This window comes from Hippichthys cyanospilos, chromosome 6 (genome assembly GCF_059441005.1).
Source record: "Hippichthys cyanospilos isolate Australia breed blue-spotted pipefish chromosome 6, RoL_Hcya_1.0, whole genome shotgun sequence".
Lineage (NCBI taxonomy): Eukaryota > Metazoa > Chordata > Actinopteri > Syngnathiformes > Syngnathidae > Hippichthys > Hippichthys cyanospilos.
This window is the reverse complement of record NC_142374.1, coordinates 9,611,564-9,637,221: the sequence shown is the minus strand read 5'-3', so window position 1 is coordinate 9,637,221 and position 25,658 is coordinate 9,611,564. Positions and strand designations below refer to the sequence as shown.

At 40.3% G+C, this 25,658-nt stretch overlaps 1 protein-coding gene across 3 annotated transcripts in view; it reads right to left on the bottom strand.

The window, feature by feature from the left end:
• Positions 1-25,658, bottom strand: part of hipk2 (homeodomain interacting protein kinase 2) — an 81,600-nt gene that overhangs the window by 44,186 nt on the left and 11,756 nt on the right. For all 3 annotated transcript variants that reach the window (XM_088416994.1, XM_088416996.1, XM_088416995.1), the window contains exon 2: positions 14,689-15,832. In XM_088416994.1, coding sequence (XP_088273120.1) covers positions 14,689-15,832 — 1,144 coding nt within the window. The remainder of the gene's footprint in view (positions 1-14,688; positions 15,833-25,658) is intronic.

The window sequence follows — 25,658 nt, the reverse complement described above, 5'->3', positions numbered from 1 at the left end:
AGGGGCCACTTAACTATAATCAGTAAATGCACCTCGGTTGCAATTAGTGCAGGGCCACCCTGCAAGCGCTCACTTTGCTCACAGCTCTCTCTGTATTTTATTGTATTCCACGGGAACCCTGTAATGCAAATAGCACTTGTCATATCCCAGTTTAACAGTAGCGGTGTCCTTTCTTCGTGTAGTTTTCAGTCAACACAACTCATGTCAACAATTTAAACCGTTTCATGGGGCTAAAATTTTTACAAGTGCCTTATGTGGATGAAATGAGAATGCTAATTTGCTGAGTACATGAATCAAAGGTCTGGTCCATATGTCTAAAACTTAACTGAGTAAGACATTAGCTGGATTAGATTTGCCCAAAAGCAACAAAATGACTGATTTGAGTCCATGGTGCTTATAGACATTCTTCTTGGAGACAATTTTAATTTCACGATGCCAGAGGAATTTAAACATATGGTAAGTGTGCAGGAAGAGTTATTTCTCATTCAATAATGTTCGTGTTATTCATAAATACAACTAGAATGAAACCAAGTACAACACAGGCCTTAGCCAAACAAGAAAAAAACCTAACAAGATTCAGTGGATTCAAAGGTTTCTCAATTATTTAGTGCGAGAAAAGATGCTTACAAGGAATTGAACGTAGCTTCAGAGGCCGAGGTTCTCAACTTTGCAATAAATGTGATACTCGTTGGATACTAATTAAGATGAAACACTACCTGTTTGTTAAACACTCCAGAGATAACTCCTGTGTGGAGTTTGCAGGTTCTCCCCGTGCCAACCGGGTACTCCGGTTTCCTCCCATGTTTCACAAACCATGCATGGTAGCTATATTGGACACTACAAATTGCCCTTACGTTTGTCTGTGAGCGTGAATGGTTGTTTGCCTCAGTGTGCGCAGCACCGAAGTTCTGCTTTAAGAATTCGTTGGACTGACATTGATGGCACAAATGGAGCAAAAGTGATGTCCATTAAAAATATAAAATAAAAAATTGCGTAGACGACGACAGGTCTCATCAGGGTTACTATAGTATACAAGGGTTACTATAGTACACAAGTCTGCTAATACTTGCATGCTACCAAGCTACAATTGAAAACGTGAATGAACATATATCTGATGGATTTTTTTTTTAAGTTTTCAGCAGCAAAGAATGTGGGTTTATAAATGTAAGCCTTGGTGTGGACAAATTATTTAACTGGAATCATTTTGCTGAACATTCATCAATGTAATTGGAACTTATTGATGGCCTTTGACATTTTGGGAACTTTGAAGGTTGGAAAGGTGAGTTGCATTTAAGTGCGTGGCAGTATTCAAACATCAAGAACTTGAGTTTTAAAATAGTCACATTTGGTTAAATTTGGTCATGTCACATGCACTACAAGTAAAAATCAAGGTTTCGCTAAGCATGAACTTGCTAAATAATGCATTTTAATAGGACATTAAAAACGTTCGATCTTGTATTTCCTGGTTAAGATGTTAACCATTACCTTTAACATTACCTTTTACTTTAGGTCTGTTCAATAATCCCGCTGAGCAAGATTGTGCACCGTGTGCATTTCAGTTCAATAAACGATGACTCAGAAATGCAACACAAACAATGAAATTCCCAGTAATGCTGGCAAGACTTGATGTGAAAGACATTAATGAATTGAATCAAAGCAGGTAGTGCTTAGTGGCGCTGCACAGAGCTTCCAGTTGACTGTTTATATCGCGTTCCCGTCACACTGCCCACCTCTGATAAAAACAAGTGGATTTGTTGCTTAAAAATGTTTAACCAACACAATTAATAAAAATTTTGTATTTAGACTACTGGGGGCACAAAGAATGTATTACTATAAAGATTTTTTTAACTTATATAAAAAAATGCAGCTGTGTCAACGCATAGAATAGAACTCGAGACCTAAAGTGTTCATCCCCATTGAAATTCTCAAGAGGTTTGGAGGTCACAGTATGGAGACAGAAATGGAGCCATGGAGCAAGGGACAGCTTCGAAAAAGAAAGGATGGGATGGAAAAAACAAATACGCAGAGTGGCAAAAAAAAAAGAGGACAGAAGTAAGTCGGGGGTCACTAATAAAAGTTCCCTGCTGTTGTTCTCTTTAGTTCCCGCAGCAGTGCAGCTCACGAGGCCAGGGACAGTGGTATACTCAGCGGACCATCGCTCCCCCTGTTTTCCTTATAAACACTGACATAGAAAGAATGAGCATACTTGCAAATCACATCTCAATGCGGGAAACTTTATCTCAAGCTTCATTGTCATCGTGGCGACAGCAGGGTTACTATGGGACTTTTTATGCTCCCCAGGCCTACGTATGGATGGGTGTTCTATCAATAGCTTGGCATAAATGTTGAACAAAGTTAGTAGTAGTAGTACATTTTTACATTTTACAACAACAAGATCAGGCTATGATAGGAATAAAAATTTGAGGTACATTCTGGATGTAAAAAGACATGAACATTTCTGTGTCAGGAGCCAAGACTCAAAGAGAATGATATTTTACATGATTTTACCTGCCAGGATTAGAGAAACCCACAATGTACACAAGCTTCTAACTGCAGATGAATACCAATTTGGGTATCTTGTGTAACTGAGAGCTTCAGTTGAACCACGGGCTACCGTGGAACAAAAGACAGAGGAAGCCAGGGAGGAGCAGTATGTGATCGGGTGTGAAAAAAAGAGCAAGGGAGTTGAGGGAACAGGATTCTGAGGAGAGGTGGGGGCTGAGGCCCACCTGGGCAAACAATAACCTCAGAGAGATCAGAGTGCGGTCCAAGTACGCAATTGTCAGTGGCGGCTGGCGGCCACATCTCAACAGCTACACTTCAGTTCAGGTGTTGCAACTTTAAGGACTGTGAAAGGCTGGTTGCCGTAGCAACGCTTAGTCACAGTTTTATCTGAAATCTTTCACGACGTAAATAAAGTGTTGAATTCCTTTAATTGGGTGCAAACTCAATGCCAAAAAACACAAGGTATAGTTTGTAAAACACTTACAAGGCCATGGGTGATGAATACAAATATTAGTTAAATTCTATATCTCATCAGAGACATTTGCTGGATGCCTACTTGATGGATGTGTGTCATATGAACTGAGCATGAAACATTCAGGGACTCTTTCTTTTGTAGCATTCAAAGAACTTCAAGGAAACTTAGGTTCACGCAAGTAAAATCTGAGTGTGCACTTGTGTAGTATGAAATGTTTCTAGAATGTATACACACAATAATGTGTACTCCAACCAAGTTTGCTGTAAATCCTCACGTGAATTACATGTGCCAAATATTCTAATCAGGTGAGCGATAAAGGACAACACTGTCTTTGTTTAGAAGGCAGCCTTGTATTTGATGACATTAAGACTTTAATGAAAGATGGTACATGGAATGTTGGTGTTTTAAAGGACGATCTAAGCCGAATGTTAATGACACTTTGGCACAGTGGGATCAGATGTTCTCCATGTTTAAAGACCGAAGCTGACCTGTCACCGTAATAAATGTTTTCGAGCAATATGCTGGAGCTTCTGCATATATGGGAGTGCATTTCCAATACAAGGACAATTATGGTCTGTGGACAGGAATACTAAAGTTGTGTACTATAAAGCTTTTATGCTTTAAGGAATGTCTGCTTTTTGTTTTGGTGGGTCTTCTGCATATGCATTAATGCTCACTGGTGCCTCTCAGTTTGCTCTTATAAGATGAACTCAACAGATGATGTGACACACATAATAAAACACGGGGATTAGTGATAAATTCAACAGCCTGGCACACAGAAACATTTTATTACTTTGCATTTTTCTGTCTCAATATATGTGAAGAAATGTGACAATGCTGATTTTCGCAATAAAAGAGGAATTTCCTCTGTCTGCTGCTTGACTGCTGCTTTTCTGCAGTGGGTTTTTTTTTGTTCAAAAGGAACACATTTGCTCACCAGAAAACACCATAGCCCTCTTTGGAATACTTCCCTTTTTAATATTTAACCAGAATTCAACACAGGAGTAATTATTTTTCCAAATAAATTATGTCTCAAGCTGAAACGGACTCAATCGCATACACTTCAGTGATACATTCTCTGTCACTACGAGCTATTAGACTGTTTAAATTATTTATCAAGCCAATACAAGATAGGGTTTGCTTCCGTTGCAGCTGTTTTATGAATGGTTCTTGTCCAACACTATCTTGATAGTCTGCCTAATTCTAGAAAAGCAATTTATATGAAAAGCTGCTCTGGCATGAGACAATGCTATTGCAGTTCACAAGGTAATCCGTGCATTCATCCATGCATACATACATACATACGCACATAAATAAAAGTTTCTTTATGTACTGTATATCTCTATGACAGTAGTTGGATTTCACTCCTTTGTTTTTTAGCCTCTCAACTACAAACAAAAACTCTTTCAACCCATTGTGCCTTCATGCTTCAAAGCTGGGTGCCGTAGTTGTCAGGCATATTTTCTGGCTTGATGAGTGTTGCCGTTAATAGGCCACGCCGTATAAGAGCAGAGGCTCAATCAATTCTACCACTGAAAATGGAAGGCATAATATTTTAAGAGTTTGACAACACCCACCCTCAATTTGCACTATGGACTGTACACCAGCTTGTTTCAAATGAAAATACAGTATTTAAAAGCACTAGAGAGGTGGGACATAAAAAGGAACCTTTGGCAAGAAAGCAAGTTATTGTGATGAGGTAAGAAGTGAAACTAAAAAGGAAACTAAACACACTCAAACAGATGAGGGAACAAGGAAATCCTGGACAAGAGACAATTGAAGCAGGAAGATGATTGGTTAAAACAAGGGAGTGGGTTGACAAGTATAGGTGGACAAATCACCAAAAGAAAACACTAATACAAAGGGCAAGACAACATGAACAAAACCGGAATCCAACCCAACAAAAACCCCAAGCGGAAAAGGACAGAAAACCCTGACACCAACCAAACACAACAAACACCAACCAGAACATAAACAGATAACACAAAAAATGGGAAGAGGTTATCAACACCGCTTGATGTATATTAGCTAAAATTTCAAAATATCAAAATTATTATCTTTTTTGTGTGTATGTTGTTTTGCTGTAAAGCTCTGGTAATGTGGCGCCAATTTTTGTCGAAACCGCATGGGTCGATTCTGGGCCAGCGGCCAATACCTAGCCACTGTAACTCCAGACAAGGCTTAAGCGTGAGATTATGTCAGGAAGGGCATCCAACATTAAAAAAAAAAAAAAAAATGCAGAGAGTCACAACAACATAGTTTTGCTGTTTGTGCAAGAAGATTTAGTAGATCCCGATAGACTAGGAAAAAACAAATAATACAATTTTTTAAAAAAAGGTTATGGTAAATGACTAAATTTACATTTTGTTATCGTCAATTCTTTTTTTCCACTCACCCACCTTAAATTCATTGGCATAAAATTCCTTATTGAGTCAAGCAAGCCTTCTCTCTCTTCTTTCCTGCATAATTTCCATTCTGACTTTTAAATATTCATGCAAGGGGATGGAGGCGGTGAAGGTGGGCAAGAGAAGGTGGGAAAAAAGAGAAGCAACAAGAGGCACAGGGGGATGGGGGTACCCCCTTTCTGGAGGCTCCCTTCAGATGGATGGAGGGTATCCTGGTATGCTACAGAGAGGGTCAGCAGGACGCCTTATGATTTATTTAGACTCGAGGGCGCTGGTGCCAGTGAGCAATTGATGACAGCCAACCCGCCTACGCTTGATTCCGGAGAACAAAGACAAATTGCGTCAAATGTGCAACGTCTGCTGGAACTAATTTCACCCAAGCAATCAGTCTTCAAATAAACTAAACACAAATGTGATGTGCTTTTTGGGGCTGGACATTTTAATGTCATCTTTCCACACAGAGAACGGTATCAAGCCTGTTTCGAGACCTGAAAGGCTGAACGAGGTCACACTGGTGTGCCCGCACCATGAATGCTGAGGTGAGCCAATCAATAGCAGAGTAGAGGGACTGCAGCCTCCCGTGGGTGGCTCGCTAAGTTTTATCAAGGCGGCTTAATTTCCTTCAGCCTAATGACCTGGGGAATGTATGGAAATTGAACTGGGAGGGAGAACAAAGATGTGTTGCGCAAATGGAACAATGTGGCGAAACTCACAGCGCTCTGATACACTGCAGACACACGTAGATCTACGGTACACAATTTAGTGTACAAAGTAGGTACAGCGCATTGATGTCCATGTATTTGGTTGCATTCTGGTGGCAAAAAGTCCCATTTGCTTTCCAATGGAAGAAATGTTTCATTGTTTGGCTTTAATGACAATAACAGCAAAAATACAGTCAGCCCCCGGCTTACGAGCACCCTGATTTGCGAACAATTCGCCTTACGAGCGTGGATCAGGGAGATTTTTGTCCTCCGCTTACGAGCAAATCTCTCGTCTTGCGAGCATTCTGACAAACCAGCCATTGAGTATGTAGAAATGTTCTCGCCTAACTGCGTCATCTTATTCAGCAGTTGCGTCATCTACAATCATTAACAGATACTTATGGCGGTAACGTGAACGCTATTGGTCTTACAATCTCACACTGACTGTCTCACTCACGGTGTCTAAATATATTACCATTTAAGTGTAGTGTTTGTACAGCTAAAGGGAAAAACAGCTGACATGAAATTAAATGTGCCGATTGCAGGACAAAGAATTGTCATTGGTTTAAATGTGTGTTTTCTTTTAATTAATTGTCAATACATTCCAACCGTTTAAAAAAAAGTGCGAATAATTATCAGTCAGTCAAGGAGACGCCAATATGCTATTGGTCGATTAAGGTCACCCGGTCTCACTCACGGAGATGCTATTGGCCGGCGTCACACGTCAATCACAGAAATGCCGATATGCTATTGGCCGAACGCCTTTATCTAGCTTGATGGGACAGGATGGAAGGAAGTAGACAAAATGAGTGAAAAACGGAATGTTTTGAAGACTTTGCAAACTTTATCTGTTAGACATAGCTTCTAAAATTACTAGCAGCGGTAAAGGAAGAAATAAGAGGATGATGTTTTAGTATCTCCGTGATTTGCACCATGACTGAAAGAGTTACTGTAACACTGTAAGACCAATAGCCTATATGCGTTGCCGTATTAACTCAAGAAGTTAATCTCTGCACCCTGTTACGGCTGGTATTGCAGTGCCATATAATGGTTACTTGACAAAACCGCATGTCATGTTAGTCGGCGACCTCCCGACATGCTTTGGGATGGCGCCATTCTTGCAATTCTGTGAGTTGTAACCAACGGTGAACTGACGCTCGGACAAGCCATAAGTGTGGTGCCAAGTACATACAACACACACAACCTCCCCTCCGCCTCCACCCAACTCAATTCACGTCGGGAAAAACAGCTGACATGAAATTAAGTGTGCCGATTGCAGGACAAAAAATCGTCACAGGTTTAAATGTGTTTTAATCAATAAGATGTCAATACATTCCAACCGTTTAAAAAAAAAGTGCGAATAATTATCAGTCAGTCAAGGAGACGCCAATATGCTATTGGTCGATTAAGGTCACCCGGTCTCACTCACGGAGATGCTATTGGCCGGCGTCACACGTCAATCACAGAAGTGCCGATATGCTATTGGCCGAACGCCTTTATCTAGCTTGATGGCACAGCTGGTTGGGATGGAAGGAAGTAGAGAAAACCCTGACTGAAAAAGTTACTTTGACACTGTAAGACCAATAGCATATCTGATTTACCGTATTGACTTCGAGCATTCATCTCTGCTCATTTATGCTTATCTCAGCACAAGTCACGTCTTTCCAAAGGTAAAAGTCATTATTCCTTTGTATTTGTTATTTAATGCAGCTGTACAGTAGATTATGTCACTTAATATTAATATATATGTATACAGCGTGATGATTTTACCTAAGGCTTCTGCGCGCGTTGCACGCATTCACGAATTAACATGGGTCTGGATTGCCCGCTATACGAGCAATTCGAGATACGAGCGTAGCCGCTGAACGGATTAAGTTCGTAACCCGGGGGCCCACTGTATACATGTTTTGTTTCCTATGGTTTACGAAGTTAATTAGCCTAGCTGCTACATGTCTTGTGCTTGCTGGTTGCTCTGTGGAGACACATGCAATAGCTGCCCAGAGGCACATTATGAATGAAAGAGGTTATTAAGATTCTGTCATGAATACTAAGGTGTTATGACTGTAATAAAAAAAAGAAAAAAAAACAGTGGTGAATACAGGGAAGCCTAATGTCTTGAGCTTGCATGCCAGCGAGCAGTTGCAATCTGGGGTCAGGAGATAGACAGGTTTTTCTTTTGTTACAATTTGTATTTTATATTAAACAGAGAGTCAAAATTCAATTACAGACTGTATTGAGTCACAAATGATTGAGCCTTCTACACACCAAAAAGTGGCTCCCACCTTGTGATGTGACCAGGAAAAAAAAGAAACATTTTATAACAGGGATATCTCTATCACATTTTTTTGCACCTGAGTCCGGTTTTCACATTAAAAGTTTTCCATATTACAGACATTACGGTTATCATTTGACGCTAGTTTTATGTTAGCTTCTTGCTAGCAGAATGTTCCTTCTCTAGTTGTGTTTTTTTTCCGCTGTTTTTGGTGGAAGCACAAAAGCACACTTTTTTTTCCTTTGGCAATGTCTGTATACCTCTGGATTATTTTGTTGCTTTGTAGCGCTTAAAAAATAAATAAAAACACCACCCCCACCCCCAATTTTGATCAGCTAAAAATGATGTGATCAGGCCGGATTTAGGATTACGTGATCAGGATTCCAATATCCCTATTTTATAGTAAAGAAAACAAGCTGGTAATTGCTCGGGGTCGGTCATGAGCAAGATATTTTCAGTTTAATAAAATTCCAGAAAATCAAATTCACTTAGGTTAACAAAAGTAAGCTGTTGTAACCATCATATCATGCTGAACCAAAAAAAAAAAAAGCTCATTTGCGTAAGCGGTAATATGCCATTTGCGAGTCCCTTTCCAAGTGCAGGAATGGATTTTAAAACAGTGACCTCCCACAGACCTGCGCTTCCATCCTGCGCTCAGCTGTCTCCTCCTACCTCACTATCCTCAGATTCCTCTCATAAACAGTGCTTCCACCTTGAACAGCATCACTGCCTTCCTGCGTCTTTCCTACTTCATCCGTAGCAGCCCCATCCTGACGCTTAACTAGCTTTGGCACATGTACACATCAGCAGACGCTTCGCGGAGCAGTGACTAACATGCAGCCTCCTGCATTAAGATGCCCCTCGATGCTTCTTCACATGTGGCAGAGGCAATGTGCTGGAAAGCCTGCTCTGTCTGCGTGCGTTGCTGGCGGCAGACAGATAGGCAGGCAGATAGACAGGTAGGGCAGAGATTCCTCTTACCATGCACCGCCTCAGCCTATGATGGAGACATACATATTTCAGTAGTTATTAAGGCTACAACATAAGCCTTGGGGTTGTCAAAAATCCTAGGGTAGCATCAGCTCCATTTGCCATTGCCAGCACAGAGTACTGTAAAATATATGAAAAATAAGGCCAGCTTGAGATCGCGTTCACACATACATATTTTTAATAATATAATTTAGATTCGGCCTTTTGTTCACATCTTAGGTCATCCTATACCTCAGGCAAGGATGGCAGGGTTTGTTTATTTTGTATTACGGGGCTGCATGCATATGTGCTATGACCTAAAAAACTTGTATTGTTTTATATGATATATGATATCTTTGCTCATCTTCAGGTGTTGCGTCTTGAAGAAATTACAATAATTAATCACGGTTATTCATCATGTTTGGTCGAACATCTCTATTTATTGCCCTTATTTAAACAAGCAGTATATTTAAACAAGGCTTCAAGGCTTGATACTTAAAAACGAAAATAAAGTAAATAATAATTAATGCAAATTCACTCAGGAGAATGCAAAAACTTGGCGCACAGTGCAAAACAGCTGACTTATTTGCTGAGTGCAAACCAATGAAAAAAATGAAGTCTACTTAGAACCAAGCACATTTCTAAGCAAATTTTAATCAATTAGCTGTCAAAATGGCAATTTCAGTCATTTCAAACCAAGTTTATTAAAATTTTTGACCAGTCGATTTTTCAAAATGGGCCTCAATTGACAGCGAACGGGGTATATATTAGGAATCAGGTGAGAAACACAATGCTATTTCACACTGGTAAATAATATATTAGGGTGATTAAAAAGCAGACTTTTGTCATGCAAACATGTGGGAAATATTGCAGTCTAAAGGCTTTTAAGGTGGAATTGAAAGCGGCGGGAGCAAACTTGAGCTTCTTCCAAGATTAACAGACTCTTTATCTTTCTCCCGTGTGCGTGCTTGCCAGGAGTTGTTTACAGTATATCGGTGACGGTAGTCTTTTTCAGCCGAATCAGGTATTGGCGAACTTCCATGAGCAATAGTTTGTCCGCCATGTTTTCCACGCTGTAAAAACATTCTGGAAGGCACATGCTGCGTAAGATATGGCAGCGTGGACGCCGCGCGGCTGACAAAATGATGCCATTTGACGCGTGGAGACGTTAAGATCTCGAGGGCCGTGTCAAATTATAAACCAAGCCTTGCTGCCGCCCTCCTCACTGCTGCTGCCGAATTTGCTCACTTGCTATTTCTTAAGCTTAGCCCATTCAATGCCAGGGACGTATTTTCTTTTAAGAGTCCAGGCATTCAATCACAGGTAGTTAAGTTTGAATTTAATACTAAAGTATCTGGAAATTAATGTCCTTTAATATACTTAAGTAATAATTTAAGATTGAAGTATCTGGGATTTAATGACTGGACTCTTAAAAAACACGTGAAAATATGTCCCTGGCATTGAAATAGTTAAAGAAGTCTTAACCTTGCATTTGCTCCCTGGTGGTAGGATAACAAAGTGCTTGATTTGACATGTATCGTAAAGGTAGCCAGCTTTTTAAATGTCAATTTCACCAAGGACCATCTTAATTACTCATGGCAGCCTTATGGTTTGCAGTTTGCAAATTGGCTGAAATCATGTGTGGAACCCAAGTGGTGGAATCAAGCTCAAAATCCATTCCCTGATTCTAGTTTCCCACCTCTTTTGCCAATTCGTTATACGTACTTTATTCCTACAATGATACCTTAACTTATAACTTATTTGCTTTAAATATATATATATATATATATATATATATATATATATATATATATTTAAAACACACACATTTGCTTCTCGGTGAGCATCTCAGTATGACGCAGTACAGGCCTACACCGCTACGAAAATGTCTACAATAATAAACATATTGTTAAATCAATACATTTCTGTCAACAACAACTGATAATGATGATTTCCTTAGACTGTGTAGTTCTCTAATGAAGTGGCTGACGCAAATGGAAAATATCAAGCAATGTTAGTTTCAACTGCCCCACAACCATGTATGTATTCATGAGGCACTGAAGCAAACAAAACTGAAACTGGAAGGACCCTTAGAGCTGCCGTTGTAAATAGCAAGCTTGAATACCGCTTTTTTTTTTTTTTGCATAAGTCAACGTTGTGGAAAATCCATAACTCATTTGCGAAAGGCTCTTTGAGTGTGTACATGAACATAAACAAGCACACTCAAAGTATGACATACAAACATCTGTGACAGAAGGGTATAAAAACCTCAGCAAATGAACGTATGGAAAACAAATTCATAACAGGTCTGTGGATGTAATATCTCTAATGGACTTGAATACAATATTACTTTTGAAACAACTGAAAGTGGAGAAAAATGCAAATATGTTGTGCCTGCAATTCTTCTCGGCCATTATCTCACAGTTTACCTCATCAATCTACAACAACATTTGGTAGAGGGGAAAACAAATACGTAATGTAAAATAGTCCAGAGACATTTTTAATTTGACGAGGCTCAAAAGATGAAAGAGAAATGATTTGGCTTGGCGTGGAGAACAAAGTAAAAGAAAACCAGTTTTAACTGAGCTCAGTAACCAGAAAAGGGAAGCACACAATGCACTACCAACCAGCATCCTGTTACTGTTTCATCTGGAGCTATCAAAGACAGTTTAACGATCTCATATGAACCTTTGAACACTCTGTGAAATGTCCCAGCAGTCAATGTGTGTTTGTTGCTTAAACTTCATGTGATGAACTGGCTGCCTCCTGTGAGCTCACTCCTGAACTAAAGACTCACCTCAGTTACCAGAATCACTTAGCCACTCCTAGTTTGGACATAGGGTCTTATAGAAAGTGGAGGAGCTTTCAAGAGTTCATAAAGAACATACGCAATGATGTACATTTAAATCCCAATTGGGTCACAGTTTTTGTTTCCATCTGCTTCTTTCAGAAAAAAAGATGATCTCCCTACTCTGCTCCTCTCATCACTCCCCCACAAAATAAACAAGAACAGATAACGATGTCATTATTGACCTGCAGTATTGCTGAGAAGCTACAAAATATAACTGATAGGAAATTTATATATATATATATATATATATATATATATATATATATATATATATATATATATATATATATATATATATATATACACACCGCTCAGCTCAATGCACATCTGATAGCAGTCCTTGCCTACTGCCAGAAGACTGCTGGGATGGGCACCAGCTAGCCAGCCCAACTGAAAAAATATTCAATTTTATTTAACTGGTCTAGGAAATTAAGTATTTATGACAGACAGCAACAGGATCGATTCATACCGGAGGCATGAACGATAATGGCAGATAGAAAATGTAAATGCTATTGTAAAGGACGGCAGTTAGCTTTTGTATCTATATTTTGAGACTTTTTCTAACTGGTGATGCGCAGTGAGCATTATTCTAAAGGTAAATCTTGCTGGCGTCGAGCCGTATCCGCAAACCTCCATGTCATGACTTTTAAGGTAACCCCTAAATGTCATATTTGTTCAACCATTACCACCGTACCGTCGAAAGAGCAAGCCACATAAACACTCAAGACTGGTCAATAATTTATACAAATAACTCCCTCAAGGACAGACTAAGCAATAGTAGTATTGTTTTGTTTTTTTCATTTAAAATTTACCAACTTCTGACCGAGGAGGTGTCAGCCTGATGTCAGTGATATGAGCCTTCACAATAAATGTTGGGAAACACTGGAGTGGACAGATCAGGTGTTATCAGGAAGCCAATGACTTCTAATTAAAAATTGTTTTTGTATGTTTAAAATGGTACAACAAATTAAAGACACTTGAGTTACACATATGTATTTAAAACGGAATAAAAAGAAATAACTCAAATACTAATATTCAACATTACGGGCACAAACTTGACAGTCAGAGAACAAGCACCTGGCATATGCCTGTGGTTATGTGCTTTGAGTAGGCACTATCATAAACGACATGAGGAATACTCTCTCACTGACACACCTGTTACTTGCCTTGCCTCAGTTTCAACACCCGGCCTGGTCCCTGAACACAGCTCTTGTCTCATTGTGTGAACATAAAAACTGTTGGATTCCCAGACGCTGCCTCAGCTCAAACCTAAACCTTTTTTGGTTGTTTGTTTTTGTTTTTTGCTTTGGTTAAAAGGGACGTGAGAGAGGTACAAGCAAGATCTTCCAGAGTCATCTGCTTCTAATGCCAGGCCCACTGGTATGGATTACAGGCACATATTACAGGAGAACCCGGGCTGACCCCTTCATCTTTACCTCAGGGGAAATGGGAGCCCTCAATGGTGATGGGGCTGGAGGTCCAGGGGGAAAGCGGGCAGTGGGAAGAAGGGCATTCTCTATGATGGGTGCTTTCTTCGATGAGAGGAGATCTTATTGTTCAATCTTAAAGGAATGCCTGCATTTTTAAGTCATTTTCAGCAGTAAAAAGTATACATTTTTTATGATATCCTCATGTACAATTAAAACCTTTAAAAAATGAATTTAAATAAAAACAAAAAAATCATGTTAACTAAAAATGAAATCACATGTGCTCAAGGCTCTGGTAATGACCAAAGAGAGCTCATCTTTTTTCTGCTATATGAAGAATGCAAACTGAGCTGTGATTGGTTGTTACCCTGGCCCTGAGTACGTGTAATGCCAGTCAGTTGACACCAAGTAGCAACATTTGTTTTTAAATTTATAGACAAAAGATGAATTTTTTTACTTCTGAAAATGGCTAAATAAGGTGTCGAACGCCAGTGCTCAAAAGCCGTTATCCAGCATGTTTTCAAACCCTCTCTTTCAGCACAGCTGATTCAAATGATAAGGATCATTTTCAAGCTCCTTCAGAGCTTGCTAATAAGCTAATCATTTGAATCAGGTGTGTTAGGAAAAGCAAACCAAAAAACATGCAGGATGCCGGCCCCCGAGGACTGGAGTTCGACACCTAAGCTTTAAACTGACAGGCATGATTTCCTTAATGTCTCTATATTAAAATTATTTATGAGCATTTTCATTTGAACAGAAATTGCTCAATTTGAACCCAGAGGATGCACGTGTATGTGCACGTACCATGTGTAATCACTGTGCTTTAACACCTCCTCCCCACAATGAAAGAGATTAGCAATTCCAAAGACAAAGCAATGACAAGCAATCTTGAGGACTTCAGTTGCAACAACTACTGCAAAATAGCCAAGAAACCCTGCTTTCCTTTGAAATGTTGCCATCAATGCAAGATTTCAAAAGAGACTGAGAAATTCAACCAATTGCTCCCAAAAAATAATAAGGAACAAACTGGAACATGAATAGAAAATCTTTTTTTTTTTTTTTTTTTAACAATCAGACCCTTACCTGTAGTATCTGGACTGTAGATAAGTGGAGCAGACAGCTTTGGAGACATGGCTGGCTGAGCCAAAGTCAATGACTTTGACTCTGTAGGGCTGCCGAGACGGATCTACAAGCATGATGTTTTCCGGCTTGAGATCGGCATGGATCAGGCCGAGACTCTTCAGCTTCATCAGCGCCGTGGCCACCTGCTGTAACACGGGTCTGATGTATTTAAGCGGCAGTGGGCTGAACTTGTTCTGCTTCAGGAAATCGTACAGGTTCTGCTCCAGCATCTCAAACACCAGGCACGTGTGGTTCTTATGCTGGAAGCACTCATAGGCCCTCACAAAGTTGAAATCGTCGGCGCTCTCCGTGCTGAGACGCGCCAGGATGCTGACCTCGATCTGACCCTGCCTTGCGTACGACGGGTGGTTTTTCAGGATCTTGATGGCCACAATCTCGTTGGTGCCCCTCTTCCAGCACTTTACCACCTGTCCGAATGTCCCTCGCCCCAAGAATTCCAGCACTTCGTACGTGTTGGTCATGGAGCAGAGCACCTCGTGCTGCACCAGTTGGTAGTCGCCCTCATTGTTGGAGCCGCTGTTCTTGGATGTTGCCGTGGAGGCGGCGGTGGCCGCCGTGGCCACCGTGGCACCGCTGGCCGCTCCGTTCTGGATCATCGGTGGACCGTGCTCCTCGATTATCTGAACACTGCTGTTGTTGTCGAGCTCCTCACTCTTGCGTTTAAGCCCACATCGCTGGTAGGTGTCCAGGAGACTGACCGTGCTGCGGCGAGTCAGATTGTGAACCCCGACGCCGCCCCCGCCACTGCCGTTACTGCCTCCACCGCCGCTGGCCAGCAACGAGCCTACACCCCCCGAAGTGCTACTGGCTGATGCGACTACAATGTGGCCTGCACTTGCCGGGAAGATGAGGGCCTGCTCGTACGGCAAGGTGGAGCTGGCTACCTGCAGGGAGCTGTTAATTCCGAGGGGGCCGCTCACGGCAGACACGTTCTTGCTGCTGTTGTGGCTGTAGACTTTGCCGTGCGTGCCGTACCCTGTCATATCCCAGTTGCAACTCTGCTCCACCTTCAGTTTCTTCACGCTAAAGAAGGCACTTGACTGAAGAGTGTGAGGGGAGAACACTTGCACTTGCGAGGCCATACCTGTGACAAGAGGGCACAAGAAGGGAGGGGCCCAGAAGGAAAATGAGAGGTTAGGAATTTCAGACTCAATGAAACATGAGTGCTAGCGTCAAGCTTTAAATAAAGACAGCTTGGGTCAGAGCGGGTCATTAAAACGCCACGTGTATACCGTACAGTATGCGGACGCATCAGCATGTTAACATCAATCATAATATGAAGTTACAGGCAAGTAGAGGTGCAACAATTAATTGATTCATCAACGACTGTTTGATTACAAAATTATTTCATCTATTATTGTAATCGTAGCGGGTGTGCGAGAGCCACCATAAACTGGTTGCCAGCCAACCGCAGGTCACACAAAGACAAACAACCATTGGTACCCAACAACACACCTAAGGATAAATTTGAGCGCCCGATATACAGTACCTACCCTGCATGTTTTTGGAACGTGGGAGGAAACTGGAGTGCCCCGAGAAGACCAACGTGAACAAGGGGAGAACATGCAAACCCAACACATCCAAGCCAGGGCCGAAAGTGAACCTGTGACCTCTGTTCAGTGAGGCGGTTGTGCTAACCAGGCTTCCAGAGCGTCACCGATTACTGTATACCAAATTCATTGACAATTATTTGGGGGGCTTGATGAATCATTTAGAGGCCTAAAATGTCCTAATGCTCAGAATTTTGGCCTCTCTGGAAATATTGTTGGATTGATTTAGTCCGGTATGAAAGCGAACTTGTTATCCTGGTGTTGAATTGAAATGAAATAGTTGCAAATATTTGGTCTTACTTTGGAAAAATGCTCTACATTTTGAAATTACGAACCGAAATAAAAACCAAATCATCAACCAAAAACAGCCAAATTATTTTGAAAAAAAAAAGACTACTTTTCAATAAAGAGGTGGAAATTCAATTGTTTTTAAATCCGATTCATCGATGAATCAATGCAAAAATAACGATGAGTTGCAGCCAAACAGGTGAGTATCAAATCTCCTTTTCCACTAGGCTATTATACAATATTTATTTGTAGAAAGATGCCGTTACATAAGAGCAAACGCTTTCATGTAAAAGTAGAGGAGCAGATTAAGAGGTGCCTTAATTGCTAAAAGTCAGAAGTTTCTCCTCTTCAAGGTTATAAAAAGAACATTCCCAACAAAATGAACGTCACAAAAGCACACACACAACACAGCCTCAGAAATGCAAAAAAATGTACAGTACATGCAAACAAAGCAACAAAATAGTCCCGAGGAATGATTGCAATTTCCTACTTCACTGCGCAACCCAGATGCTGCATTTATTGGGACACAATAACTCACTTTGGGGAAAAGACATTTTTGTTCAGAAAAGCTATAAGAGCAGCAGAAAGGAACTGAACTCCATCTCAACCACAGATCCTCAAGACAACAACACAAAAGCAAAATTGCACAACTGTGCACTTAACTCCTGGGAACAAGATGCCTTAGAGTAAGCAAAAGCCTCTCCAAGCAAACAACTGCCCAAAAATAGTCACTTCTTTATCTCCCTCTTTAGCAAACAGGCTTGTTTGTGGCATTGAAATGATTATCACAGCAGAGAAGATTATATGCAGCTTGTAGTTATGCTGCGCTCTTTCCAGTAAGCTATACTGCGTATAGTAGTTGGTGGAAGAGCTTCCACCTGGTTATGGTTATGCAAATAATTACATTTCATTACTGATGGAGTGATCATTTGAACCCTGTTGCCCCTCCAGTGAGGTATGATAACATGACATAACATAACATAGCAAAAAACATTACAATTACATTACTTATGAAAACAATACAATTGTTGATCTTGATTTGATTTGAAACGTAAGTTACCGTAAATTCCGGACTATAAGCCGCTACTTTTTTAAAAAACTTTCAACCCTGCGGCTTATTCAGTGATGCGGCCAATTTCTGTAATTTTTCTAACGACCGCTAGGGGCGCTCGAGTAGAAAAGGTAAGATTAAGACCGGTGGAATATATGCGTCGAGGAAGACTGCAACTTCCTGTCTTGTGCATAAATTAAATTAGCGTGAACATACCCTCATCATGGAAAATGCAAAAAGAAAGGCATATGACGCAAGACAAACTCCATTCCAGCTGTGATTCCTGGGGGCACAACGAAGTATTTGAAGCCGCTTGACATTAGTGTGAATCGTGCATTTAAAGTGGCGCTCCGTGTTGAATGGGAGAATTGGATGACCAGGGAGTGTGTGACGACGTCTATATAACAGTTTCATTCCGACACTGAGGAAGATGACTTTGATGGCTTCAGTTCAAAGGAGGAAGATGAAGACGGCTTACCGTGATTTTTACCAGTATGTTCTTTTACCAGACCTGTTTTACCAGACCTGTTATACTGTGTTGCTAGCGTGTTGCTACCGTGTTGCTAGTGTGTTGCTACCATGTTGCTAGCGTGTTGCTACCATGTTACTACCGTTTTACTGCCCTGTCACAGGCACCGTTTGGGAAGAAAGTTATATTATTATTGTTAAGTTATATTATTAAAACTTTGAAAACTCTCTTTGTGTACCGTCTTTCTTTGTAAATATGTTTACATGTTTTAATGTGGGCACATGCGGCTTGTATGCAGGTGCGGCTTGTGTATGTACAAAATCGGTTTTCCTCTAAAATGTAGTGGGTTGCGGCTTATAATCAGGTGCACTCTATAGTCCGGAAATTACGGTACTTAAGTAGAAAAAGCTTTGAAATATGAAAGAAGTCTTAATGGGTGTTTGTTTATTTCTTTTTTATGGCTTTTGTATTTCTGTATTCTTTTTTTATTTCTACAGCCTATAGTTGTAATTGCAAAGTGTTATTTTTATTTATTAATTGAAGACATTGCAGGCATACAAATCGACAAGATTAAGGTAACAGTGCACTTGTTACACTGGCTTTTATTTTTGACTACCTGCATTGGTTATTTAAAAAAAAAAACAAAAAAAAAAAACGCTAGCTGTCTCTGGTCAGTTCCTTCAAAATGGTCCACAATTAAATAGCAATAACTAAGTCTCTGGTCTTTGGTTCAACATGGGCTTAGCCCAAAAAATTCAGTGGGATAGCCAGGGTGACACAACACCTCAGTGAGGTTCTCCAGGGGTGGCATCAGAATTTCATGAAATAAATGAAACCATTCATGCTGAGGAAGATTTTTTTTTCTGGTATAACAAGGTAACAATTTAGAGCAAGGCTACTGGAAGTCACAATGAGTGTACCCGCTCCTCCAAAGTTCCGCCTTCAGTCTCTGGTTGTTTTTCCCTCAGGACTGGTGCTTCCTTTATCAAATTAGAGGCATAAAATAGGTCCAATGCCATTTTTCTTTCTACAGGTTATATTTAGCATGTACAATTTCAGGTCAAAGTGATTGTTTAAATAAATGTGACTCAATATAACTCATTATTGGAATATGCTGTCAACATAACTGGCAGGTATTAAAGGAGTCTAGGTGTACTGCATTCCTGTAAAAATGGACAGAAATATCAAAATGTTACTCTCAGGGGTGGTCAAAAGGGTGTCCAGAAATTGACAAGGGGGAGTCATGGCTATGATCATGTAGCTCCGCCCCTGAATTAAGACACTACAGAGTAACAACATGGCTGTGGTTGCCAGCTTAGTGTCCCCTGAACTTCAAATGCATGCCTTCAGCAAGCATCCAAACATCGTACTGTTCGGGGGTGCAGCCCCCTTCAGCATTTCTATATTATGTATGTGCATGGTACCCAGTTATGTCTGAGCATACTTCCGCCTAATGTAAATGTATCTCGTTAAAATATAAAAAGAGAAAATGGAATTTCCATCAGGAAGGACTAAAGGTTGATTTGACTCTTTTTCTTCATTATCTAAAAGCTAGAACATGCATTCTTAGGGCACTGGGGGAAAGCATGCATATTAATGGAATCTATTATGTGAACAGGAAGCAGAGGGCGTGGGTAAATGCCTAGACACTTCGTCCTGAGCGGTGATCATGATTAGTCCTTTAAAAAAAGCTATCAGCCCTGTATTATAATGTGCATTGCTTGATTTGTATTTCAACAAAGTCTTCCTGTTCCATTTTTGTCTCCCCTCTGGCTTTGCTCGGACATCGCCGCTATCTCGACAGTCATCTGGTCTTAGTCCTAATGCTGCAGGATTGGTGCTGTAGTGCACATTAGAGGGTTTACAGTAAGCCTGAAAAGTGTTACAGCTCACGTACCGTAGCACCTCCGCGTGTCCTACATTAAAGCTTGTTATATTCATGTCTCTGCATGATCATCGGGATGTACTTTTTGTTCCACCTAACACTGAATGGTCTGCAGGTATGGATTGTCCAGAGAGGTAATGAAGAACGTCCGTGAGGCTATTAGGGGCAAGGCTGCCTGCTAATCACATAAGCTCGGAAGGCCAGATGTCACTTCTTGGATTACCGATTCCTGTGCCTGTACTTTTCTCTAAATATAATTTGAATGATGGGTTGCGTCACTGGGTGTCGTAAGCGGGGTGTGACTGAAAGCCAGACAGGATCATCACAAACACGGATGCTAAGATGGATGGATGGACACTGAGACAGCCAGTTCTCATTCTTGAAAAAAAATATCAACTTGCGTAATGAGGGAAATATTTTGGACTATTGAGGGGCGTCACTCAGATGCGGCACTGTGGTCAAAGGGTTCACTTGATATTGGCTCCGCGGTGCATTGAACTGAAGGCCACACATGTTCACTAAAACCGGTTAAGCTCAGGAATTACAAGTGGATGTTTAGAAATACACACAGGCCGGCCTTGCGTCCAGCGGCTTTTTTTATTTGCCATGAATGTATGGCAAAAGCAAAAGTGCAAACAAAAGTGCAGTGTTGATGCCCGTGGAGCACAAATAAGTAATTAAAAGAACCAAGGGGTCAAATAGCTGGAATGTTATCTCATGACAGCACACACAAAAGCAACAATGAGACTTATTTTGCTTTAGCACAGTTCCAGAACTTCATGAAAAGTTCAGCCACGTTTATGATTTGGGAATTTAAACCATAATGCTGTCAGACATAACCTTTGCTTAAATTGTCTTATTTCAGTTATTCTTGTAAGACTGGTGAAGGCCTTTTGCTACTGTTTAAATGCCTTCAAGAGCCATGATTTTCCTTCAAGCATACCTAAAGAACAGACTGCAATTAAGGATTCCTGAGACTCATTTTCCACTGTTCCGAGGCAGCATGTTGAAATGGTAATAGTCAATGTTTTCAGAAAGATTACGTCTCTGTCAGGGGGTTGTTAATCTTCTTTTTAGGAGGATCAGGGCAACATACCATGTGAGGGACGGCCTGAATCCAAGTGAAGGATATCCGAATATGAAGTTGCTCTGACATTTTATCCCGTGACCTGCTTCTATTTGCACACTTGTATTAAATGTGTGATTTAAACTCAAACAAGGAACCATGTAAAAATACTAAATCCGAGTCTACTACAAAGAGACCTTCTTTCCCCAGTCCCAGAATTTGCGGGGAGTGTGCAAACCCATTTGTCATCGGTGTATGGTTAAAATCCATAAAACAGGGCATTATTCACTGTAAATATGCGGCATGCAGCAAATGTTCCATGCTCAACTGCAACATATTGGATGGGTGCAAAGGGAGGCCGTAACCATCACTGAGGACATTATCTACAAACCCCAGAGGTGTAGAGATGGCGACTGCATATATTTGGACTACTTGTGGAGGCCAGTGTCCGTGTGGGGGAAGGAGAACTTATTGGTCAATGAATTGACTTCTTGCTGTCTAGACCAGAGCCTGGCAGTTTTAAACACTCTAGGGGTCATTTGGTCTATCTACACAGAAAATCATAAGTGTGATTTTTATTTTACGTACAACACTTTGTATGCAGCTGTGATTATATTTAAAGAGCTCTATAAAAAAAGGCTGAGTTGAGTTTTCTTGTGTTAGCGACTATGTGAAGTATGAATAGTGATGATATAATGAAGCTAACTATGTGAGTTTGTGACATGGCCTCTTGTGTCAGTGTAGAACTGCAAACGATCAAGCTGATGCCTATCTTTTGCTACATTGCAAATTTACAGTACAATAGATTACATTAGCATGATCATTTTGATTTGAGCATTGAAAGCTATTTCCTCGTCCACCAGGAACAGAACCGGGGCAGCGTCGGCCAGAAATCCCTCCGTCGTTTAGCTGATGCAGCGAATGAAAGCAGGGCTAGTGTTGTTTGATCCCTGACTGTCCAGGCAGCCTCTCCTTTTCTTTCTTTTTGTTTTTTGTCTCCTCAGACAAATGTTTGATTTCTTCGGTTGGTTTTGCAGCGTTTGCCATGAAAGTATAGTAATTGTGCATAGACATTTGAATCAGAGGCAGTTTTTGTAACAAATTGGGGAAGGGGAGGCATGGCATATGCAGTCCTTACATTTGTATTTTGTATGGCAGGGTTAATGCCACCCTCCTCAAAGTTGCTTAGTGCCATTAAAAGGGAAACAGACCCCATGACAAAGTGCAATTGAACTAATTGTAAGTTATTGTTTCATATTTGTGTTGCTTTGCGATGTAAAAATACTTTATATTTTCAAAATAATGGCCCAAAATTATTTTACTCTGTTAGTATGACTTTTACTCCTGAACCTTAACACAGCATCAACACTTTAAGATGTCACCATCAATTTTAAACATACTTTAAATCTTTGAGGTGTGGGTGGTACTGTTGTTTTATGTAGTTCATGGAGTAACTTTTTTTTTTTTTTTTTGGATTTAAGCAGGGTACGCCTATCAGAGGTCTAACACATCATTGATCTTTGGTGTTATGTTTTTTTTTAACCAATTTATGATAAAATGACTGATTTTTTTTCACATATTTTTTTTTCATTACCAATAAACCAATTTAGTAATTGTGTGGGCAACTATTGTTAAAACGTTGGGGGTTCAAAGTGCAATACTGAACGAAACTTAACTCTGCTGTGAAGGATCATATTGTCCATATAGAGCACTCGAGTCTTATGATGTGCACAGTGCACAGGCTCTCACACTCGCCCGTGGATCCTATTGACCATCCCGTTTGCTTTTTTAGCCCTCTCATCTCTTGCTTATTTATAGAGCAATGCATCACACAAGCTTGCAGTAAGATTCTGACATGTAGGCTGCTACTCACTCAGACCTCGCAGGTTCCCTCATCTCTCTTAAAATCCACATAAAGGACATCAGATCCAACTCACGAAAGGACACCCGGCAAAGCAATCATCAGTGTTGTTGGACAAACATACGCGGGTCGTAAATCAGCTGAATGCTTGCAATAAATGTGCCATTCGGTCAACTCAATCCAAAGATTTGCCATCATGCTCTCACTCGCAGCAAGAACAAACACACCGATGGTACACATTTTTAGGATGTTAGTGAACCATTCTACCTCTTCCCAAATTTTGCAAGACCAGGACAAGTGTGTCTATAAAACACACATTGTGAGGGAAAATATTTGACTTGTTTATAATGTGAGGTCATCCTCACTGGCCACGCAACCAAAGGGGGGCAAAGATGGGTGCTCTGCTTCAGCTAGATTTCATATTAATCAGAGCACAAGTGTTGGAAGTTTACAAAAATCAATGCTTCCCTTCTCTCTCCTCTGAGAAAAAAAAAAATAAAGAAAGAGAATGAAAGAAAATTTCATTCTAACAAAATGCATTTAAAATAATGTATGTATGTTTGTTTTGTCCTTATCTCAGCGGCCTGCTATCTCGTTCATGAAGGATGACATAAAATGTTATGATTACAAAAAAGGGACTACACTGTTTTACATCAGCTATTCATTTAGTAGACTACTTTTTGACTCATGAAAAATGATCAAAGATGTGAGGAATGATAGAATTGTAATTCTGGTGTTTGCATTATGGTATGAACGGAATAGTCAACGTAAATAAATCACCAGAATACATTGCAGCAAGCATTCACAAGGTTTAATGAACATTTTTTGAGTGTTATTGCACTCAAAAAAGGGTAATTTAAGCAATACTTTGTTGCTTTTGCGACTGTCTGCTTGGATGAATGAAATAACTGCAGTTGGTGCAGTACCAGAAAAAAATATCAGACCAAAATGGTACCGATCAAGCGATAAAAAATGCTCTCGTTAAGCGTAAATAAAATGCAGCTGCACATTTAAGACTCACCCACACCAACACCAAGCCTCACTGCAACCATTAAATGGTGCGCTGTCTTAATTACAGTGGCTCTTTAGGTCTTGCGCGGGTTGACACCTGATAAGCACTCACACTATAACACTAATCATTTACAAACCATGAGGCAACAGCCCTCTATATCGCGCTTCCTCTCAGGATCAACAATGACAGCCGGACACAGTCAACTGCGAAGAGCATGTGAGAAATACCTACCGGATGAGTACGTTATGGGCAAAAGCGAACAACGGAAAATGTGCACTGAAAAGTGTTGTCACATGTTGTGTGATACTGTACAAGCCACTGACAGATGAATGAGGTTTGATTGTGAAAGTGAACACAGGCTAGTGCGACCTGGGGTTTGAGAAGGACAGCGTTTCAGGAAGTAAAGGACAAAAGACAATGACATGCAAACAACGTGGCATACAATGATGCTGAAAGACTCACAAGGATTCACAGACCCGCATACACAAACAAGAACCCTCAGTTTACATACAGGATGAACATCCACAGCAGAATGTGAAGGTGACAAGAAGCTTGCAGTGAAGGAACCTAAGCATGTGCTTTTTTTTTTTTCATTTTGTGAACCCTCTTTATCATTTCAGCATTCATAAAAACGCATCAAGTTCATGAGACGACTCCCACCATTGCGAATAATTTGTTAAATTATAGGTAGAGGTTTTTCTTTTTTTTTAAATGGAGACCAAAAAACAGAATTTAAAAGCGTCCCATACAGGATTCAATCAAAATCGTTTTCGTTTTTAGGTTTGTGAGCTTTACTTACATACTAAAATACTAAAAGAACCAAAACGAAATATGCTAATTTTGTTTGTGTACTCTTTCACATTGCGTGGAGATCAACTAAAGAGGAAGAGTATGGACAAAAAAAAAGGATGTGCAATAAGAAGAAAGAACTAGATCTTCTAAAGTGCTACTCAAAGGCGTCATGACAAGGATTTACTACTAATGACACAAACTAAACACTTAAAGGGACAATGTGTAAGATTTTGACCGTTTTTCATTAAAAAGTAATAAATGATTTTAAATGTCAAAAACTTGTAAATAAATGTGGTCTTAACAACCAACGATATGTTTTAAATATCATCGTAGGTCTAGTTATCATTAAATTATATTACATGGGGGGTGGCACTCCTCCAGAGGCTGCCATGTCTGTCATGTTATAGATACAGACAATGGTAAATGCAGCACCTCCTGCTGTCTGGTCTAAACCTTACATATTGTCCCTTGAAGACCAAAAGCACCCCCCCCCCCAAAAAAAAAAAAAAAAAAAAACTGTTTTCATTTTCACTCATGATGAATCTCCTTGTGCTCTTTTTTCCAGGGAGTCATTACGTTGGACAGAAAAGTTGGGATGCGAAAAAAAGAAAAAGAAACGAGAGAAATCATGCTTTTCTTGATGAAGGTGCGCATTCTATACGTTTTTGACGTTCGCCCCATTTGTTTGTCCACATTCATCACTTCCGGTTCTCATCTCGTCTTGTGCGGTGTGGAGTGATAGTTTTTCTTATTTTCTGAACAACAACAGTATTGAAGATGGTAGGATTCCACCTGAAAGCAACGATGCAGATGTTTGTCTTTTTTCTTTTTTCTTTTTCAAACGATAGAGGGTTACGTAAGCAGCATCACTGTCCGACGGAACTGTGAAGTGAGCATTGTTTTGAGTGCGTTCATAAAACCGGGGGCCAAAGTCTG